Source organism: Onychostoma macrolepis, chromosome 15, assembly GCF_012432095.1.
Source record: "Onychostoma macrolepis isolate SWU-2019 chromosome 15, ASM1243209v1, whole genome shotgun sequence".
In the NCBI taxonomy this organism is placed as follows: Eukaryota; Metazoa; Chordata; class Actinopteri; order Cypriniformes; family Cyprinidae; genus Onychostoma; species Onychostoma macrolepis.
In genome coordinates, this window is record NC_081169.1 from 22,351,119 (window position 1) to 22,372,869 (window position 21,751).

The 21,751-nt window shown below is 36.4% G+C and overlaps 1 protein-coding gene across 15 annotated transcripts in view; it reads right to left on the bottom strand.

Moving 5' to 3' along the window:
• The window catches only part of nbeab (neurobeachin b), a 294,439-nt gene that overhangs the window by 127,490 nt on the left and 145,198 nt on the right, over positions 1–21,751 (bottom strand). For 12 of the 15 annotated variants that reach the window (XM_058799707.1, XM_058799708.1, XM_058799697.1 and 9 more), the window contains 4 exons: positions 19,260–19,414; positions 17,047–17,164; positions 12,115–12,242; positions 7,492–7,553 (listed from right to left, as the gene is read on the bottom strand). In XM_058799707.1, coding sequence (XP_058655690.1) covers positions 7,492–7,553; positions 12,115–12,242; positions 17,047–17,164; positions 19,260–19,414 — 463 coding nt within the window. Of the gene's footprint in view, positions 1–7,491; positions 7,554–12,114; positions 12,243–17,046; positions 17,165–19,259; positions 19,415–20,923; positions 21,222–21,287; positions 21,476–21,498; positions 21,673–21,751 lie in introns of those variants that run through there. The other 3 variants (XM_058799702.1, XM_058799703.1, XM_058799705.1) reach the window with 3 other exon arrangements.

Sequence of the window (21,751 nt, forward strand, 5' to 3'; positions counted from 1 at the left end):
GGATTTAAGAACATCTGTTAAACAATAAATAAAAATAAAACCGGTGGCAAAAACATCTGCTCACCAAAAAAATCTCTCTCCTAAAGTCTCATGTTAAGCCTAAATGAAACATCTAGCGATAGTGATCGCAGCAAATTGGATTGCTATGTATTTGAGAAAGCAAAGATGGCTTTGAGGTCACATCCAGTCTACGCGATCGAGAGCCAAAGCCATAAAAAGCCTGGAACTCGGCCCTATGCGTGCGCAAGCATCTTTTCTTCCTCTGCGCAAAGATCCGTAAACACAGGAGAGATGTAATTGCTGAATGAAACCGTATCCTCTTGCCCCTTAAACACAGCCATTTCCTCCCTGTGAGCACCCAGTGACAGATCACCGAAGACCTCCGTCTAGAGACCGGCCCTCTCGCCTCGCCTCCAGCGCTTTTGAGGCCTTAGGGAACGTCTCACGCCCTCCCTCTCCCCATTTCCCGGGCTCTCCTTCCTCCGCTGTCTCTCACACACACAGCGCGGGTCTGGAGATGATTAAAAGGCAGTTGTGCTTCTCACTATGGGAAATTCTCCTCTGTTCTCCTGTTTGCTCTCTAAGGTACGAGCATAAGATGGGTTGAAGTTCAAAAGGAAAGAGGGCATTTGCAAAAAGTGGGCCTCAAAAATATTCCCCTGTCCCGTGGTGAGGGAGTCAGGGTGAGAGAAGAGCCGCTCGGGATGGATGTGAACGATGCCCTCAGAATAATTGTGTTTTATGCATTTTATACAGACGGTCTGCGTGTTTTGAGCATTCTTTTTGTTTTCTTTGAATTGTTTTCTTCCGAAGTTTCATATTATGACATTCATGTTTTCTGTAAAGACCTATTTTTAAAGGTGCTGTATAAATAAAGCTTTATTTAGTCAGTGATGACAGGCAATGCTGGGAAATAAGGCCTTTCAGTGGTTGGGTGGTTTTAATCAGTAATATACAGAGGCCCAAAAAAGTTTTTAACGGGGAAATGTCAGAACTAACCACACTTTTCTGAGCCATTTTTGCTATTTCTCCTACCCAACTGGCTCCAGATTTATAAAAAATTTTAATGAATGGCTGTATGAATACTATGGCAAGAACCACTAAAGTTTGACTTCCAAATAATCATCATCATCATTATTTTCTCTTTTTCAACAGATTATGCAGAGCACCCCATTTATTTTCCAAAAAATGTAACGTCTTAATTATATAAATAATTACACATACACAATCTTTCAAAAGTTTGGGCCAGTTTTTTAATGTTTTTGAAAAAAATCTCTTATGCTCAGCAAGACTGCATTTATTAGATAGATAGATAGATAGATAGATAGATAGATAGATAGATAGATAGATAGATAGATGTTTAAAAATATATATTATTACAATTTAAAATAAATGTTCTAAATATGATAATTTGGTGCTCTGGGAAGATCTCTTATTATTATCAATGGTGAAAACGTAATATTTTTGTGTAAATTTTTTGTAAGATTCTTTGATGAAGAGAAAGTTTAAAAGAACAGCATTTATTATATTGTTTACTGCCACTTTGGATCAATGATCAAAGTGATTTGGATCAAAAGAAAATATTTTGAAGAACTGTTTTTGTCCATTGGACCCCATCACATTTCATTCACAGAAAAACAATAAAGAAATAAAGGTTTGAATCAACGTGAGAGTGAGTAACTGATAACAGAATTTTAAATGTACAGTAAACTGTAAAACCATAGAACACAACTGATACACTGATAGACTATGAAAAAAATATCAAAGTTTGAGGGGGTAAGAAATAAAAAATATCACACACACTGGTGAGCATCCTGACTATCCTTCACTGAGCCAGAAAGAGACAACACTGAGGCGCATCTGGTCTCCAAATGTTGTAACTGACCCAATATGCCTCCCTCTCTCTATTTCTCCTCCACCATTCATTATCTACTCAGCAGTCAGGCGGTTCGTCGCCTGGGATCGGCTGCCTCAGCTCAGTGCTTCTTCACTAGCCTCCGCTCAAGTAGAGCAGGACCCACGTGACAAAAATAAATAAGGAAATAGATGCAGATGTGGGGCACACTGGCCTGCCAAAAGAAAATGACATCAGCCAAGACCCAGAGCCAAGTCCCAGTCCGCTGTCTCTTCTCAAGTAGCCTTCGCGCTAGCACTGTAACACACTTCTTTTTTCTCTTTCTCTTCATGCTGGAGATTGAGGGTCCCCAGTGGGAGGTGAGTGTGATTGTGAGGGGATTTGGGGGGCTCAGACGAGTATGCCGTCCATGTGATGTGCATTAGCGATGACATGTACCTCCAGAAGGAGGTAATGCGATCCTTTATGTAAAGGAGAAGATCACTTCCGGCCTGCCATCTCCAGCGGGGGACTTATGCTGGGGAAAGCTGACACACTGAGCTGATGCAGAGAGTTTATCTTGTATTTTAGCACAGGGGTTTTCAAACTGCGGTCCGAGGAGCCCCAAGGGGCCATAAGGGGGCCCATGAAAAAGAGAAAAAATGTTGGAAAACAGAATAAAAATGTAAATAAATAAATAAATATATAAAATAGAACAAAACAACAACAACAATAATAACCCCAAAATAATTACATATGGAACATAAATGAGTGAATGAATGAATGTTATAGTAAATAATTAAAATAGTCAATAAATAACTAAAATGTCAACTAAATAGAAAATAAAAATAATAATAAACAAATAAAAATATATTATTAAATAAATAAAAATATATGTTATAATAAATAATAATAATTATACATATTACATAAAATAAACAAAAATAAATACATAAAATGTTACTTAAATAGAAAGTACTACTATAACAATAATTAAAAGTTATTAATGATTTTTAATTATTAATAGTTATTCAAGAAAGAAAGAAACAAAGAAAGGTGTCTTTCTAAAATACATATATTAATTATTAATTTATATAAATAAATATATTATAACATATATTATAAAATAAATATATTAATTATATTATGTATAATAATTCAATTAATTCTAAATACAAATAAATGTAATAAATAATTATACATTACATAAAAAACTAAAAATAAATATATACTGTTACTTAAATAGAAAGTACTACTATAATAATAGCTATTAATTAATTCTTAATTAATTAATTGTTATTCAAGAAAGAAAGAAAGAAAGACTAATTAATAACAAAGTAAATCATTTTCAGATTGTTTTTTACAGTTTAAATAGGTGTTTGTAGTTATATATGGCCTTTATATTTCATCATATCTGTTTTACCACACACTAAAAGACTACTTCTCCTTTGACCATTATATTTGATCACGAGTTTATGATCTTTTTGCATATTTCAACTTGCATTGTTTATGTACTTTCTTTATTTATAGGATAAAACTATGAAAAATTCCCTTTTTGTACACAAGCCAATTGGTTCTCTTATCTCCCGTGATTACGACTGCACTGTCTGACAAGTCACCTCCTTGCTTCACTGAAAACTTGAGTACATACTTTTTCAAAGCCAAGAACTTAATTTCACTCAAACTCCAATCATCTTTTAACCTCCGCCTCCAAATTCCAGTCACAGCTGTCAAGCACTCCTGTCAAAACTGCCTGCCAAAACGTACTCAGCTGAGAACGCAGTCATTAGCCAAAAATGTGCACCACAAAAACCGTGGGAGGAAAAAAATTGTAGTTGTAGCACTTGCGCTTGAGCTGTGCACCTCAGCCAGCCAGCCAGCTTTTTTCCTCCCCCAGCTTTGTAACCCACAAACTTTAATGGCTCTTGAGAATTTGCAGCATCTCAATCCAACCTGTCAAGAGACAGAGGGAGCGCTTTGCTTTTATCTGCTCAGCGCTGCTCCCGACATCTGGAGGCCGTCCATCGGTAAATCTCTCCGGCTCCACGCTAGATCCTTTATGTATGTTTAAGCTGCTACACGAAACAGACCCGGCTGACCTCTGCGGCACCCGCTGCCACTTGACTGGATAGAGACACCGGCTGTCGGCAACCGTAGATGAATAACAGTGATTAGGAGGCATAAATAAAAAAGTGCAAGATGATTATCGCTAATTTATTCATAAAAGTGACAGTTCGCGAAACGGAGCGGGTCGTAAGGTCGTGAGCAGTGAACGTCCCGCTGTCTGGGTGCATTAGTGCGGAGATGAAAAGGGGAAAGGCTCGAGGTTGTTGGACTCACAGCAAGGACGTTTCCCGCCGCGACATGATTCGTAGTGGGATGTGCGGTGTTGTTCAGCATTTATTGAAGAGACAGTTCCCAAAAATGAAATCATTTTCTCACCCTCATGAGTTTAGATGTTCAAACGGCTGTTTTTTATACAATGAAAGTGAATTGTGACCACAGTGAATCAAAATTAAAATTTTAGTCAATACCTCACACAAAGCTATTGCATGACTGTAGAAAAAAAATTATACATATGAATTGAATGAAATGGAGTATTTATAAGTATGTACTTAAATTTTTTCACTGAAGCAAGAAGGTGACTTGTCAGACAGTGCAATCATAACCATAATCACGTGTGTATATATACATATACACACACACACACACACATATACATATATTCATATATATATATATATATATATATATATATATATATATATATATATATATATATATACACACATATATTAGTGCTGTCAATCGATTAAAAAATTAACTAATTAATCACACATTTTTCTGAAATTAATCGCAATTAATCCCCGAACATTTCACATTCAATCTTCAAATTAATGTACAAACAACATAAAAGACCGTATATTTTTAATATTTATATAATGGCATCTTTTTTTTTTGACACCACTTATATATATATATATATATATATATATATATATATATATATGTATGTGTGTGTGTGTGTGTGTGTGTGTGTATTTATATATATATATATATGAAATGTATTAATATTTCACAATATAACAGTTTTTTACTGTATTTTTGATCCAATAAATGCAGGCTTGGTGAGCATAAGAGACTTGTTTCAAAAACATAAAAAAATCTTACCGACCCTAATTTGTTCCCTTCCTCTAATTCTTTTTACTTCCTCTCTCACTCACCCGCTCATCTAAAGAAACAAGCCTTTTGTTTTTCAAGCCCTCTGGTTTGGGCAACATGTTCTAAATCAGATCCTACAGCGAGCCGGTTATGAAGGCTTTGGCTCCAAAGAGACTTTCCTACGTCTGAAAGCCGTTTTGGGCCCAGGCTCTGGTTTCATCCCCTCTTTGGGCAATCGATATATCAGGCTGTTTTTACCCAGGGAGCTTCTAATGGCAAGAGCTCTAGGAGTTCTGGTAACATTATATGTCTAACAGGGGCGGAGGAAGAGAAAACCAGGAGCTTGAGTCTCAATGTGATGCTTCACTCGGCAATAAATCCAAGTGGCAACAAAGCGGGCAGACGGCATAAAACAGATATGAGCAAAAAGAAAAAAATCCAAACGTTCAATGCAACCAGGGAAAGGACGTCTGAAATCTTCAAAAGGAGAAGAGCAGAACAGCAGGACGCATCCTGAGCGCCACAGCGTCTGGAGGACGCCACCTTTGTCAGGACAAACTAAGAGCAAATGTACAGATCGACGAGGTTAGCGGTATGGACTTCATAGAGTCAGAGGTGCCATTCAACGACTAAAAGCTCCCACCCCGCCGAGCTCTCCGACCGGCTGGATTCTGAGGAAGAGATGCTGAGGTAATGGCTTCCTTATGGACTCCCGGCGCAAGAGTGATGGGCTGACAGAAGGTATGTTAAATATCTCCCGCTCTGACTACAACATCGGGACCCTGACCCCTTTGAAAGGGAAGGCTTAACAAGGGACTCCGAAGGTCAGCGAGCTGTAATATGTCACTGGGATTTAAAGGGAAGACGACTGCGGTGTGTTTACATGAGCTGGGGTTACACTACTTTCAGTCCAAGAAGAAAAAATGTGGGAAAAGGTAGGAATAATTTAACCCTATAATGCCTACTGTATTATATATGATAAACAAATTTCAAAGGCCTCTAAATTATGGTCTTTCCTGAAAAACATTTCATACACAATCTACTATTGTACACGCCCTCTGACTTCTGATTGATAATTCATATTTATCAATTTTTAATAAGAACATCTTAATGATTTTTATAAATGTAAGAAAAACTTTCATATTTTAACATTATTTAAAAATGAAGACTTAGTGGACTGAAGCAACATAAGTTTACTTGATTATCCATTATTTTCTTTTATAAAATTCATGTTAAAATAGGAGTACCAAATATGATGCCTCAGACATTTGATCTACAAAGTATTTAAATATCATCAAACTTAGTCATACTATTGGGAGATATAGAGTTACAACTGATATTTATATGTCTTTTTAATTTAAGTAGCCTCTCATTGATTTACACTACAAACTATTAGAATTTCAACTTACATTTTGGCCATAACTGTTGACATAACTGCACCAAATTTTAATAGTTTTGTTCTCTGAATAAAACTGAGGTAGTTTCTCCTCTTAAAACAGTATGAGCTTTATATTTTTACTATATCATATTATATGAGTTCTAAAAGCCTGATGTATCAAATATGATACTAATAGGTTGTCCAAAAAAAATTGTCTGTATATTTCTGGCTAATATTTCATATGTCAGGCTTTACAAAATGAAAATTACCCAATGATTTACTCACCATCGAGTCTTTCTAAGTGTAAATGACTTTCTTCCTTCAGACGAATACAATCTGAGTTATATTATAAAATGTTGGCGTTATATTAAAAAAAGCGTTATAATGGCAGTGAATGGGTGTTGATATTCAGTAGTCCAATAGAATTCCAATAAAGTGCATCCATCCATCATAGCATAAACTCCGTTGAGAATATGCAGGAGCAAAGGAAGCAAAGTATCCTTTGTTTAGGAAACAGAAAACCAGTCTCATCTAGGCTTATATAAAAATCCTCTAATATTTTTCTTTACACATCCTCGTTTTGTACTTCTGATTCATGGAAGCCAAAGGTTACTGTTTATAAAGTTTTAAATATATACAAAAATGCATTGATATGCTTCAGGGGGCCTTTATTAAACCCCTGGAGCTATGTGAAGCACTTTTTATGATGGATGGATGCACTTTTTTGGGCTTCAAAATCTTGACCACCATTCACTGCCATTATAAAGCTTGGAAGAGCCAGGACATATTTTAATATAACTCCAATTGTATTCATCTCAAAGAACAAAGTCATATTCAACTAGGATGGCTTGAGGGTGAGTAAATCATGGGATCATTTTAATTTTTGGGTGAACTATACCTTTAATATCAAAGGCTGAGTCTGGTTTGACATATTTCACTTGAGGTTGGCTTTGAGAAATGAATGTGTTAATGAGCAGAGTCATGTTTGTGCATTGCTTTCTGTCATCCAGACAAATATTTAAGCAGCTCATTGTGACTATTAACAATAGACAATGTGCCATGCAGCTGGAAACAACATTAGAATGATAAAGAAAACAAAAAAAGAGAGAGAACTCACTTGAGAGCATAACAGCATAACTAGTTCCACTACCGAGGTGCTCGACTTCATGCACACCAGACCTAGAGGAGAAAAGAAAGAAGATGGAAATAAATCATTCTTCTTCACCATATTCATAAACACACATAAGCCAAACAAACCTTAGAGGTTGTTTGTTTTTACATTTGCTTTGACCTATCATAGCTATGCATGTTATACATCTGCAAGGGTTAGTCAAGGGCAGGCCGTCCACATGGCCTCAGAAAAGTGTACTGAATGGTCCAAAAATGCAACCATTTCATGTCATGCAATCATCCAGGCCAGTTCTGATGAGTTATGTTTTGAAATTGAGACTGAATGTCTCTTGTCGTCAGTGCGTTATGGCTAACAGCTCGCGGGGTCACTAATAAGGTCTCTTGAGAGGTCAGAGGTCATCTGCTGCATTGCCACTGTGAGATCAAAAGCCAAGGCCATGGTCTCGCTTGCATACTTCTCAAACCTTGCTAGAATAAGGACACCACTGATACAGATAGAACAATATATCTTCCAAAAATGTGAGGGCAGGAATTTGAATACGGGGTGAATATAGGCATATCTTTTTTTTTTTCTCATACAGGCACCATTTCTCTTGAAATCAGATGATGTTTCAGTGAAATACGCTGTTTTAAATGAAAAGCCTGTTGTTCATTGAATATAAAGGACAGTTGGTTAACCTCACTGATAAACAAGGTAATTGTAAATGACATGTGCAATTATTGCCAGACATATAAGACAAACTTTCTCTGTCAAACACGCACACACTCACATATGCACACCTGCATTAACATACAAACACAGCACATAGCTGATGTCCTTGTTTGCATGAGCCAGTAGAGTCATAGAGACAGGACTCTAATGAGAGAAAGATGAGGGGGACAGAGAGAGAGAAAAAGGGAGAGAGCTGTGTTAGGGTTAGGAAAACATTTCAGGATTTTTCTCCATATAGTGGATTTGAATGGTGGCCAGCGGGTTGAAGGTCCAATTTGCAGTTTTAATGCAGCATCAAAGGGCTTTGCATGATCCCAGCTGAGGAATAATGGTCTTATCTAGCGAAATAATCTGTCTTTTTCTAATAAATAAATGCATATACTTTTTTTAACCACAAAAGCTCGTCTTGCACTAACTCTGCGATGCGCATGCATGACTTCATGAATTACGTAGTCATGTTGGAAAGGTCACGTGATGTAGGCAGAAGTAGTACTGAACTCCATCTGATTTTCTCCTTCAACTTCAAAATCGTCCGACATCATTGTTTTACCTTTTTGTTTTCTGAAGGGTGTTTGATTTAGTCTTTCCCGTTCGCTTTGTAAACACTGGGTCAGTACTTACACCTACGTCACATGTGACCTTTCCAATGTGACAATCTAATAGATTAAGTCTTCAATCCGTTGGTCCCTGTTGAAGTCCACTATATGGAGAAAAATCCTGGAATGTTTTCCTCAAAAAAATTAATTTCTTTTTGACTAAAGAAAGAAAGACTTGACCATCTTGGATGACGTGGGGGTAAGTAAATGATCAGGAAATTTTTATTCTGGAAGTGAACTAATCCTTTAAGGATTAGTTCACTTCCTTTATCTTTCCCTTTTCCTAATCCTTTTTCTTCAGAAATTCAACATTTTTAAATCAAAACTGTAAATCCCAATAATTAAATCTGTATACATACAATTTGTGGTAAAACGGTCCTATAAATTGAGCTTTACATTCAGCTCACTTCTGTCTGAGAGCACCACTTGTCTCGTTACCCACTTAAACATCCTTTCACCATGAACGATCGCTCCTAAACCATTCAGTCCGTGAAGTTATGACCGTAATATTTCAGAGGCCAAGAGTTCAAGTCCCAACAATCTCTCTGTCTCATTTATGAGGGTGAGATGAGGCCGTACACACAGCGATTCCCCACCGGGGTTCCTCTCTTCAGTCAGGTGGCAGGCCTGACCTCTGGATCACGCTGCTGGACAAACTAAATGCATTCTATTTAAACAGCAAGTCGCCATGCTTTCCAGTTAAGCCTCACTGGTGTGAATGTGACATTGTCAGAGGGCTGAAGCGTCGCAGAGTTGGGCGATCAGCTCTCACAAGAAGTGCAGTGTTCCGCCCAGGGGCCTCGCACTCAAAACTCCAAGTGTCGAGAGGCTGTCCGAGGGCGAGCAGGGCATAATTGCCCCCAGTCAACGAGTGTCTGGAGGGAGGCCGGGCAGGGGCTTGACCCCTAGTGCCGGGACGAGTGATGGATGAAGGGTAATTATGGGTAAATAGGGCGCCTTTGCGCCGAGTGAAACAGTATTTCAGCTGTGAGAGGTTGAGGAAGAGAGGAAGGGAAGGAGGTGGGAAAACAGACATCACTTCTTCTGGTCATGGGATGGTGTTAACATACTGGACAAATGAATGCGGGGGTAAAGAGTCATCTTTGAGGAAGTTGCTGTTATGTGGGATTGGGGTTCGTTTGGGGTTCGTTTGGGGAGGATCGTAATGGCAATGGCAATGCACACAGTCAATGGCATTTTAAGTTGGATAACTTGAGAATTGGTTGGTCAGAGGATGCCTTAAAGGGATAGTTCAAATATCAGTGGACCCCATTGATTTTTACTGCATCCCATACAGGATAAATAAATTCTTTCTGGCTATATTTAAATATAAAAAAACATATAAAATATATTACAAAATGTATTTCATTGAGCATAAAAATGTATTTCTACTCTTAAAATACATTTGGGGTAAATGAAAAGTCATTTTGCGTAAGTTTTACACACACGCACAGAATGTAAAAATATTTATTATATATAATTTAAATGAGCAAGATATTTGAGCTAATATGAGCTAATATTTACAATCTATTGCAGCAATAAATTTTTTGTTATTATTAATCCTTTGGATAAAACAAGCATTTCCTAATGCACAAATGTAAATGTATATTTATAATACATGCTGTATATAATATTTTCTTTTATGTTTCACAGAAAAAAATAAAGTCAAATAGGTTTAGAACAACATTGAGAGTATGTAAATAATGACACAATTTTCATTTTTGGGTGAGCTATTTCTTTAAATTTGTTTAGGCAATGACAACCACTTACAACACCCTTCAAACCACATAGCAATAGGCTAAAAACCACCCAGCACACTTTTGCAACCTCATAGCGATGTCCTAGTATCACCGCGCATTTGTTTAGGGAAATTAAATCTTACAAAACCTTGAGGTCAAGGTTTGTCAAGTTTAGCAAGGTCTAGTTTGCCCCTTCTGGTAGAGTCTGCAACTACAACATCTGAGAGCAAAACACTGACTCAATTGACAAGATTTCACAAGTAAGGTCATGAAATTGCCACCTTACGCCTGTTTTCAGCGGGCAACCAAAACTGTGATGCTTCCTAATGTGGACAGGATTAAGTAAGACTGCGAAGTTAAAGACAGAAAACTGGCTGTTATAATTCATAAAAAGCAGAGCTTGAATCCAGGGCAGAATGTGTTTCTGAGTATTTCTTTCATGAAATGGCTGCCTGAGCTGTAGACACACATATTTCCAGCGTGCCGTAATGCGGAGCTACATTAGTCGGAACAAACTGGCTTTGAGCGGTGAGGGGGACGTACACTATGATTTGGCACTGAGGCTGAAAGGTAAAAAAGCCACAAAACAGAGCCTGGAGTGTGGGTTCCCATTCAAAGAGAGGTTGCCTTGCCATGTGAGCTGAAATGCGAGAGAGAAAGCGTGTGCGAGTATGAGTGTGTGGCCCATCACAGCCAGCTAGAGAACTCCAAAAGGTAGCTCTATATGCACATCAGATGTAACGGGAAAAAAGAGAAAACTCAAACCACATAAAACAATAAGTAAATATAAAAGGTTTGGGTACTCTTATGCCCACCAAAGCTGCATTTAATTGATCAAAAAATATAGTAACATTTATTAATATTTTGAAATGTTATTACATTTTAAAATAACTGTTTTCTATTTTAATATATTTTAAACTGTAATTTATTCCTGTGAAGTAAAGCTGAATTTGCTCCATTACTCAGACAGTCTTCAGTGTCTGATCATTCTTGAGAAATTATTTTAATATGCTGATTTGGTAGGGGGGGGGCACTATTATCCATACTGAAAACAGTAGTTCTGTTTAATATTTTTGTCAAAACTTTAATGCATTTTTGTCAGGATTCTTTGATGAATAGAAAGTTCAGAAGAACAGTACTGATCTTTTGTAACATTATGAATGTCTTTACTGTCACTTTAGATCAATTTAATGCATCCTTGCTGAAAAACAGCATTAATTAACACTAACTGACACCAGACTTTTGACTGGTGGTGTATACACTGTAAAAACGACTAGAATTTTTTGTTTTACTTTGTCTATTTAACCAAATATACATTTTAATGTACCTTTAAATTGTGTGTGTCTACACATACATATACACACAGTACATGTCCACACACATTTATAAGTACATTATTCAGGTAAGAAACATAAAATCAGTTGTATCTAAAGGTTTGTAACAGTATGCACAGCATTATAAAACAAACTTGCACCCTCCTGTACCAGCATGACCATGTAATACACAATGATGTGCAAAAGAGAAACAGATGGAGAGAGAGGGGAAGAATTTAGCATCAGTACCTTCAATGAGCAACTCCTGACCATGACTGCCCAGCAGTGTACGAGAGAGGAAAGGTGCAAAGTCCACAAAGATCTCCCTCAGTAATGGGGCCACCTTCTCCAGAGCTCGCTCCAGTTTTGTGGTGATGCTGTGGGTAGACAAAGTAAATGCATTGTAGAAGCTGAAAAAAATACCTTGGTTCATTTCAAGACACAACCATAAATTGTTACCATGAAATGTTACTTAACCAGTAATATGGCACACTAATATACCACAAACCAATGCCTAATAACCAGCTGCAGATTGAACATCCTGGGCTCTGACAACAAAGACAAAGTACAATGCCAGCTCGCAGAAAAGAAAGAGAACTACATGTTCCCTACAGGAGTCCAACCCCACTAGAAAACAGGTAGTTCGGGAAGGCACACTGGAAGATGTTCTCACTTATGACATTGGCCAGCTCCAGTACAGCCTGGGGTCCTAACAATGAGCTAAATAAATTGAGCCAAGAAACCTTACACAAACACCAAAACAGAGAAGCTGTGGTACAAAGACCAAACTTTACTGTTCATTTTTACTGTGATTTTTTCAAGAGGCACTAACACCAAATGAAAGTTAACTTGTTAGAATTAATACTTTTTTGTTGGAATTGTGAAAAAGTACAATACAAGTATGGTATTGAGTTATTAAATAAAGAAAATAAAGATCAGACCTCATCAGTGCAGAAATGTAGGTATTTTTAAAAACTAATTTTTATCCCTATATATAAGGGCCCAATTTATATTTGTCTACAAAACTAATTCTGAGATTTAAGCACTTTTTCAATCAAAATGGTTTTAAATCAAAAGGTTATTCAGGTATGATGCATAAAATCAGTCAAATGTGTCTAAAGGTTTGCAACAGTATGTATTGCATACACTAGTATTTATACTTTTTTTGTTAGAATTTGCAATTATATTATACGAATATTTGTTATATGTGACCCTGGACCACAAATCGCTGAGGTATATTTGTAGCAATAGCCATAAATACATTGTATGGGTCAAAATGACCAATTTTTCTTTTATGACAAAAATCATTAGGATATTAAGTAAAGATCATTTCCATGAAGATATTTTTTCAATTTCTTACCATAAATATATCAAAATTTCATTTTTGATTAGTAATATGCATTGCTAAGAACGTCATTTGAACAACTTTAAAGGCAATTTTCTCAATATTTTGATTTTTTTGCACCCTCAGATCCCAGATTTTCAAATAGTTGTATCTCAGCCAAATATTGTCTGATCCTAACAAACCACACATCAATAGAAAGCTTATTTATTCAGCTTTCAGATGATGCATACATCTCAATTTTACAAAATTGACACTTAAGACTGGTTTTGTGGTACAGGGTCACATATATTGATTCAAAATCAATTTTACACAGATAAAATACAAGTAGCTACTTACAGTACCAGCATATTCAGGTAGCACTTTTTGGTAACACTTTATTTTAAGGTGTCATTGTTACAAGATACATGTACTTACTATTATAACAATAAATTATGCATAATTACATGCAAGTAACCCTAACCCTAAGACAAACCCTAATCCTAACCCTAACCATATAGTAAATACATGTAGTAAATTAATATTACTCAGTACTTAAATGTATAATTACACTGTAACAAGGACACCTTAAAATAAAGTGCAACCCTTTATTTGTACTTAATATAACAATTACAATAACTGTATAATAACTAGGTACTGCCCCTGAACCCCTAAACCTATAACCTTAACCCATGTACTACCAGTACTTTTTGAGTAACACTTTATTTTACAGTCCTTACAGTTAGTACTGTACTATATTTTACTACACTATATTTATTATACTAGCATTAAAAAATATTGAGCAAAACCAGTATTTTGTGGCTTGGTTACCACAATAATACCTTAAAACTGAGATCCTGATTAAAACTCCTATAGGGATTTTGTTGTATAAGCATGCAAATTTCCTCTGGTTTTCCTGTCTCGGTTGCAAATCTGATGATAATTAGATCTTAAGCTTTGAAAATACCGTGTTTCCTTTTTGGTGTGCTTATTGTGTAAAATTCAGCTCTAACGGCTATTGTGTGACATGAACGTAAGTGTGGAAAATAAGTGGGAAAAAAAATCCAGAAAAACTAATGAGACACATGCAGGCAGCGACAGTGAAACCCATCTCTTGTCTCTCGGAGTGCGGGTTAGGCATCACAGCCTCTGCATCCAGACAGTTTCATCATTGACTTCACACTCCCAGTAAGTGCTGTCGGTTACCGCTGCCATGGCAACTGATTTGCGATTCCTGGCGCGGCAGAGGAGCCACAAAGAGTGTGTATATGTGTATGTGTGTGTGTGTGTGTGTGTGTGTGTGTGTGTGTGTGAGGTGTAGAGGCCCCCAGAGAGCACGAGAGAGAGAGCCGCACGCGCGCACACGCTTTCTCCTGTGTAGTCAGACGGTGGCGTGTCTGTGAGATGTCTGTCACAAAGCATTAGACGAGGTGAAAGGATGGAGCCAAGGTCAGTACGGTTTCCACACACTCCCCAAAACACCTACGCGCACTGATTTCTCTGCATTAGCGCTCACGCAGCCCCCTCTGACAGCTCAAACACCCGTGGTGGCCAGTGAGAGAGAGGACAGGCGATATGTAAGGTGTGGGGTGTCTTGTTTTTTGCAACCACAACATTGTAAAAAAGTAAAATGATTGTCGCCCATTGCCCAAAACAAAGGAAAGGCACAACGTCTGTAAACATGAAAACACAAGGCTGAGTTCTGACCCCCTCTTGTGGCAGTGATAATAAAACCCACTCATGGCTGGGTGAACAAACACAAACGCATCTGATGAGGTGCTGACAGAGGAAATACTTCCCACTCACTGGCACGCTCAAATAAAGCAATACGCCATTTAAGGGTGTGTTTTATCATATTAAAGGGCTATTGTGAGAAATAATATACACTGATATGTGAAGGATCATGTGACATTGAAGACTGGAGTAATGGCTACTGAAAATTCAGCTTTTCCACCATAGGAATAAATTACATTTTTAAATATTAAAATAGAATACAAATACATTCAGTCTTTGTGAGCATTAGACACTTTTCAAAAACATTTAAAAATCTGTAATTATTCTAAACAAATAATCACTATAATAATTTCAAGTTATTGCTATTTTTAAATGGTGGCTACAGTATTACAAGACACTAACATTCAATAAATAATTAAATGCATTATTAATAATTTAACAATTAATCTGCAAGGAACTACGGACTTCAGTGAAGGTAGATGTTATGTTTAATTTTATGCAAATGAAGCTGTGAGGGACTGACATATAAGTACTAATGAGTTGCACTATTATGTACCTTTGTGTCAATTATTCAGCCATCAAAACACGAAAAAAAAAACATCTTTCCAGTGCAAACAAAATTAGATTTTTTTTTTTTTTTTTTTTCAATTGGCGTTATAAAAAAACTACTGTCAGGATTTGATAAAAACACACAGTGAGAAATCCGCGCTGAAAAGGTGTGGACACAGTTATTTTTGCAGCTCACCTTATTGAATATACATTTGTAGGAGTTTCCCTTTCGATCGATATTTGCGTTTGTCAATTCACTGGTATTTGCGGCATTATTTAACACCCAAAAAAATCATGTCTTAAAGCAGACGGTGATTTTCGCTGCTCTTGGTAGATTGCGCTGGTCATTGTGGAAATGAGATGTTGCGTCTGTGTTCTTTAATGTGCACCTTGTCAGTAAATCACTCAGAATTTTCCCCTCCTATCAGCGCTTTTATGGAATTGCCCTCTAATGCTATTTTGTCCTGTTTAATAAATCTGGCCCTCAGATGGTAACACATTATAATAAAGTTCAATTTGTTAACATTAGTTAACTAAAGCATTCTAAACCATTTATTAATCTTAGTTAATGCTGATTCCAACATTTACTAATACATTATTAAAATGAAAAGTTGTAGCTATTAATATATGGACCTGAGCTAACATGGACTAACAGTGAACAGTTTTACTGTTATTTATTAACGTTAACAAAAATTTATAAATACTGTATGTACTGTTCATCATTTGTTAATGTTAGTTAATGCATTAAGTATAGTTAACAAATGGAACCTTACTGTAAAGTGATACTAGTTTAAGATTTGAAAATCATGACAAATTTATTAATTCAGAAAAAAAAAAAGCAGGGATACAACAGCAATTATTTTCATGCTATGGCTGGTAAAAAAAAAAAAAAAATATATATATATATATTTACAATAGGATATTTAAATTATTAGTATTTTAAAGACTATCTTGTAATGTTTTTGAGGTTTCTTATGCTCCTCCAGGAAGCATGTATTTAATCAAAAATATCAGAATATTAAAATGATTTCTGAAGGATCACGTGACACTGAAGACTGATGTAATGGCTAATGAAAATTCAGCTTTGTATTACAGGAATAAACTGCATTTAAAAAAAAATATATTATTAGAATAAAAAACATCTTACAGTATTACTGTTTTATTGTATTTTTGATTGAATAAATGCAGCCTGGGTGAGCATAAGAGACTTAATATGTATCCTAAATAATAAACACCTAAATATATCTATTGGTATAATTAACTATATATAATTTTTATATAATATAATATAATTTACATTTAATTATTGGTCAATGTATAGTCAGTTTCTAAAAACATAAAAATAAAGAAATAGTAAAAATAAATAATATTGTGCATCCCTAAGCTTAAGATAGAACAGTCCATCCTCACAGCCTTATTTTCATAAAATTACACATAAAGTTACATAAGGTGTGATATTTCGCAACATCTTCAAACACAGCTCATCCAACCACCCCGTTTCAAAATAAACATCAAGCTGAATCTCTATCCAGCTGTCTGTCTTAGACCTCAACACACATCCTGGGACTCTGAATCACCTCATGTTCTCCATGGTGTCCTCAGGCATGGGGGCCACACTCTGAACCGCAGGCAGATTCTTGCTGGTGGCTCCATTCACAAAACTGGAGGAAGAGGAAGTGGATGCATCCGTGGCTCCTTGTGACACAACAAGAAATCACCGGTTAGAAAAATTGACTAAATTAAGACTAAATGATGTTTTTGCTTTAAAAGCTGACTTCAGAGGAAAATATAAATAAATTTCTCACAGTTTTTGGTGCAGTTTTTCACTTTACATCCCCACAAACTGTCAACTAAACCTTCAGTTGCACTAAAATCAAATACTCTTTCTGGTTTTTCATCAGGTAACATCATAACTACAGAGGCACAAACTTTGAGAAACATCCCCATTACTCTGGCCTCCCCCTGAGAAATTGAAGCACCATCTTACATTCCTCTTATTTCTCTCTCTGTCAAAGGCACAGTGTCCACAGCGCCCTGTGCAGCAGGGAGCTTCTGATAGATACATCACAGCAATGGACTGTCATCCTGTGAAACCACAAGCTGTCACGGGACATCTGAGGATGGGAAATCTATTACGCAGCCATCAATCGCCGTGTCAGAGATGAGTGTCCACCCATAAGCAAATACACCAAGATGAGGGGAAACGTCAAGAGGAACATTCTGATGGATTCTGCTGGAAGCGCAGCTTGGCCTGATTCAACCTCAATCCAAATCAACGTCCCTTGTGCATTCTAAGCAGATCTCAATGAGGTTTATGATGGACAAAGGGGACCAAAAGCCTCTCTTAAGGGAAATGTGATGCATTTTTCTGTTCTCAAAATATACTGTATTGTGAGGTCAGTTTGTTTTTGTTTTTAAAAAAAAAAAGAAATTAATGCTTTTATTAGGCAAGGACTAATAAAAGCATTAAACTGAAAATAATTACATTTCAAAAATAAATTTCCTATTCATTTCATTTAATTAAACTTCCTATTCATCAAAGAATCCTGAAAAAAATGTATCACGATTTCCACAAAAAAATATTAAACAATAGCGGTTTTCAACATTGATAATAATAGTAAACAATAATAATTAGAAAATAAAATAAGGTTTTGAGTGCCAAATCAACTTATTAAAATTATTTCTGAAAGATCATGTGACACTGAAGACTGGAGTAATGGCTGCTGAAAATTCAGCTTTTCATCACAGGAATAAATTACATTTCAAAATATATTAAAACATTATATTAAATTGTTATAATATTTCACAATTTACTGTTTTTAATTAAATAAATGGAAGGTATTATATAAAGGTATATTATGAATTTTTGTGTGTAAAACAACATAAAAAAATGAGTTTTTATATAAATCTATAATATGTAAATATACATTTAGCATGTTTAGATTACATTATTACATTAAAAGGGACCGTTGCAATGAATTTTGTAGTACATAGTGACAAACATAGGGAAGTACTGTGTTTTGAAATCAAATCAAACAGTCCTATTTTACCTCGGGTGTCCTTCAGCCTTATTGAACCCTAAATATAATAATCACAAAAAGCACTATAAGCAGGTTGCTTAAACCGGTCCTTCAAAGCTGGGGTACCCAAAATTGGCTTTCAATTCCCAATACACTGAAAACAATGAAATAAACAAATGGAGACAATTACTATTCCATATATTTTCAATGAATCCCTCAGAATCAAATATTATATTTCCAGGCCTGAATGTCCTGCCTAGAGCAATACACACATACACACACTTTCACACACGATAAGGTATAGGCCTATATAACAGCTCCAGTCTCAAGAGCAAAATCTATAGTGTTCATAATGTGCACCCTGAGGGGGACGCTTGAAATGTAACTTCTTTATAGTCTCCATGTGGCTGCATAACAACCTTGAAATTTCACACAGATCCTATTTTCACATCTAGTGTGAGAAAGCAATACATAGTGAGGGGGGCCCTCTAGTGGACAAACCGCTCGATGCCACCAAATCTAATTTCCTGAGTTGGAATTATTTTAGGAATGACATCTTTAATTATTCTAGGAATAGCAGAGCAGAGCGTGCATTTCAGTGGAAATTCACTTAAGCACCAGCACGTTCAAATTAACGTCTCATTAACAACACAGAGAGCAGTTGTGACCATTATATCTACTTTTAAGGAGAAAGACTGTCCTTATAAAGTTACCGTAATTAACAACATTCCAGAAGAGGTTAGGTAAGGTTGTATCGAGACAATGCTTACCTGTAGTGTTGATCATACTCTTGGGTGTAGCGGACGAAGCAGCAGCAAAGATGTTTGGGGTGCTAGCAGAGGTCAGGGTGCTACTGGAGCCAGAGCTGCCCACTGTGTTCACCGTCAGGCCCGAGAGAGGCTTCTTGGCCTGTACCACCACACTCCTGCGAGAGAGAGTTCACAATATTTTACTAAACGTACATTGGATTTGATGCAGCTGGCAAACTGTGCTTGTAACCCGGCAAGGGCAGATGTGTAAACATACGACCAAACAGCTAGGATTTTACCAAGTACTTCTCGGAAGGGACGGCAAGTGAACCACAAAAGCTTCCAGATTCCACACAAGCGAAAAGAAACAAATCTAACAAAGCAAAATAAAACAATAAATACACATGATTGCTTGTGAAATCAGTTGATTAAGCTGCAGGGAGATTGACGGCTGTTTTCTACGGTCCAGTCAGGCTGGATGAAAGTGGCAAGGGAAAGACAAGCAGGCAAAGTAAACATCCTGCTCTCCTGCCGGCCCGAGCTAGCCTTGCGACTGTACAGAATGAGAGCTCAGGACAAACAAACAGTAAAATTAAAAGCAGTGACTGCTGGGTTTTGGGTATGTTTCTCTTTTCTGCTGTTTGTCCACTGCTGTGACTCGACGTAATGTCAAACTCGGAGCGAAATTCATCAGGAGATGCTTTCCAGGTGCACTGCAGAAATTTGCTGTTGATACAGCAGTGCATTTTTGAGCTTCTCACCTTAGAAAACCTTATGGATTATTCCTACAATACAGTACATTTTCACGGCCCCGTTATAACTCATTATATTGGATTAAATATTAATATTGAATATGATTAAATTATAAAACTATTCAATTAAAAAAAATGTATTTATTATTTTAGTTTGCATAAATATTACTTAGCTTTAATCACCGTGTAAAAAAACACTGTTTTAGTACTGTAGTAAATAAAATGCATAATTAGGAGATATTAATAATACATTTGACTAAATAATGAAAGAAATATTATGTTCTATCATATTAGTTAACTTTCGTCAATCATAAAATCAAACATGCATTAACAAATGCCAATTTTAAATAATCTCAGTAAATCTATTTATCTGCCTATCTATCTATCTTTTTCCCACTTTATTTATTTATTTTTAATATTTACATAAACTTGTGAGGCAAGTGACAATTCTGTGGAAAAATGGCAATGAATCTAATAAATTCTGAAAAGTTTTGTGGTATTAAATGGTTTGCATCACTATTCTATTCCATTAGATAAAGTTTAAAAAAGGGAAAAAACTAATAATTAAATAAAGGATAAAAGCAAAAATAAATATAGGATAAAAACGAAAAGATTGATGAAAAATGAAAATATCAATAAACACAAATATCAGAAAACAAAACATCACAAGGCAACACCCTCATCTAAACAAATTCTTAGTGGCTGTTTATTTCCATCTTGTTCTGTTTATGACCTTTATAATCATGGTAAAATGAATTTAAGTGCTTGAACAAGACAAGATCATATGTCTGAAAGTGTAGAACACCCTTTTATAGAAATACTTAAATAAGTATATTCATTTTAAAATAAATGTACAGGAAGTACTTCAAAAAAGTACTGAATAACAGGAATAACCCTCCTGTTGCAGGAGAAAATAGGCCACAATCACAATACCAGCAATCATCTCGTCATCCTTCTTCAACCCTCTCAACACTGGCCAGCTGCAATCTCTGGAAAGCTAATTAAAGAAACAGTCTCTAAATATAGCTAGTAAACAAATTAGACCATTAAAAAATGGCCTAAATATACTAATCAACTTAATTATGCCTTCAAGAAATTATACTTAGCTTTTATTTTCCAGCTTATTTATAGATGTAGAAAGAAATCACATGGTTTCCAGAGGCAACAGTCTAACGAGCTGAAAATAGCGCTGAAGACGAGCAGGATCACGAGTTTGCATTAAACTCTTGACCTCGCCGATAATCTGCTGCATGTCTTCACAGACATTCTGGAGCTTCGCAGATTCACGGAAACCCACCTTAGCCTGATAGCGAAGAGCAGGAGAGGATTAGTTTGATATTATACACATGACACAGTCAAGTGCTTTAGAGGATGGAATGATATTTTGTTGAGGTGTACTGTATATCGGTCTGGTTTCTTTATCACGACTTGACGTGGTTCGAGATGCTGGCCGATACAGAGTTCTGCTTCTTTTGGGTGATGTAGCGCAGGGCTGGTTCTAATGTCACCTGCTAAGCCTCCCGATGCCGCACAATGTGACCTCAGACACTGTACAGAGAGAGGATGGAGCCATTTGAGCACTTGTCTGGGAGACTGCCACTCGTCCCCACGGCACGCTCTCTTTAACACGCTGGCGTGACAGGAAGCAAAAACATTCTGTGACACGTGCTTCCCCTTGAGCACTACAAACAGAGAATAACAGACCCTTAAAATCATACATGTGTACCATTGTCTTTATGTGCTACGAGGAGTTATTCTAGT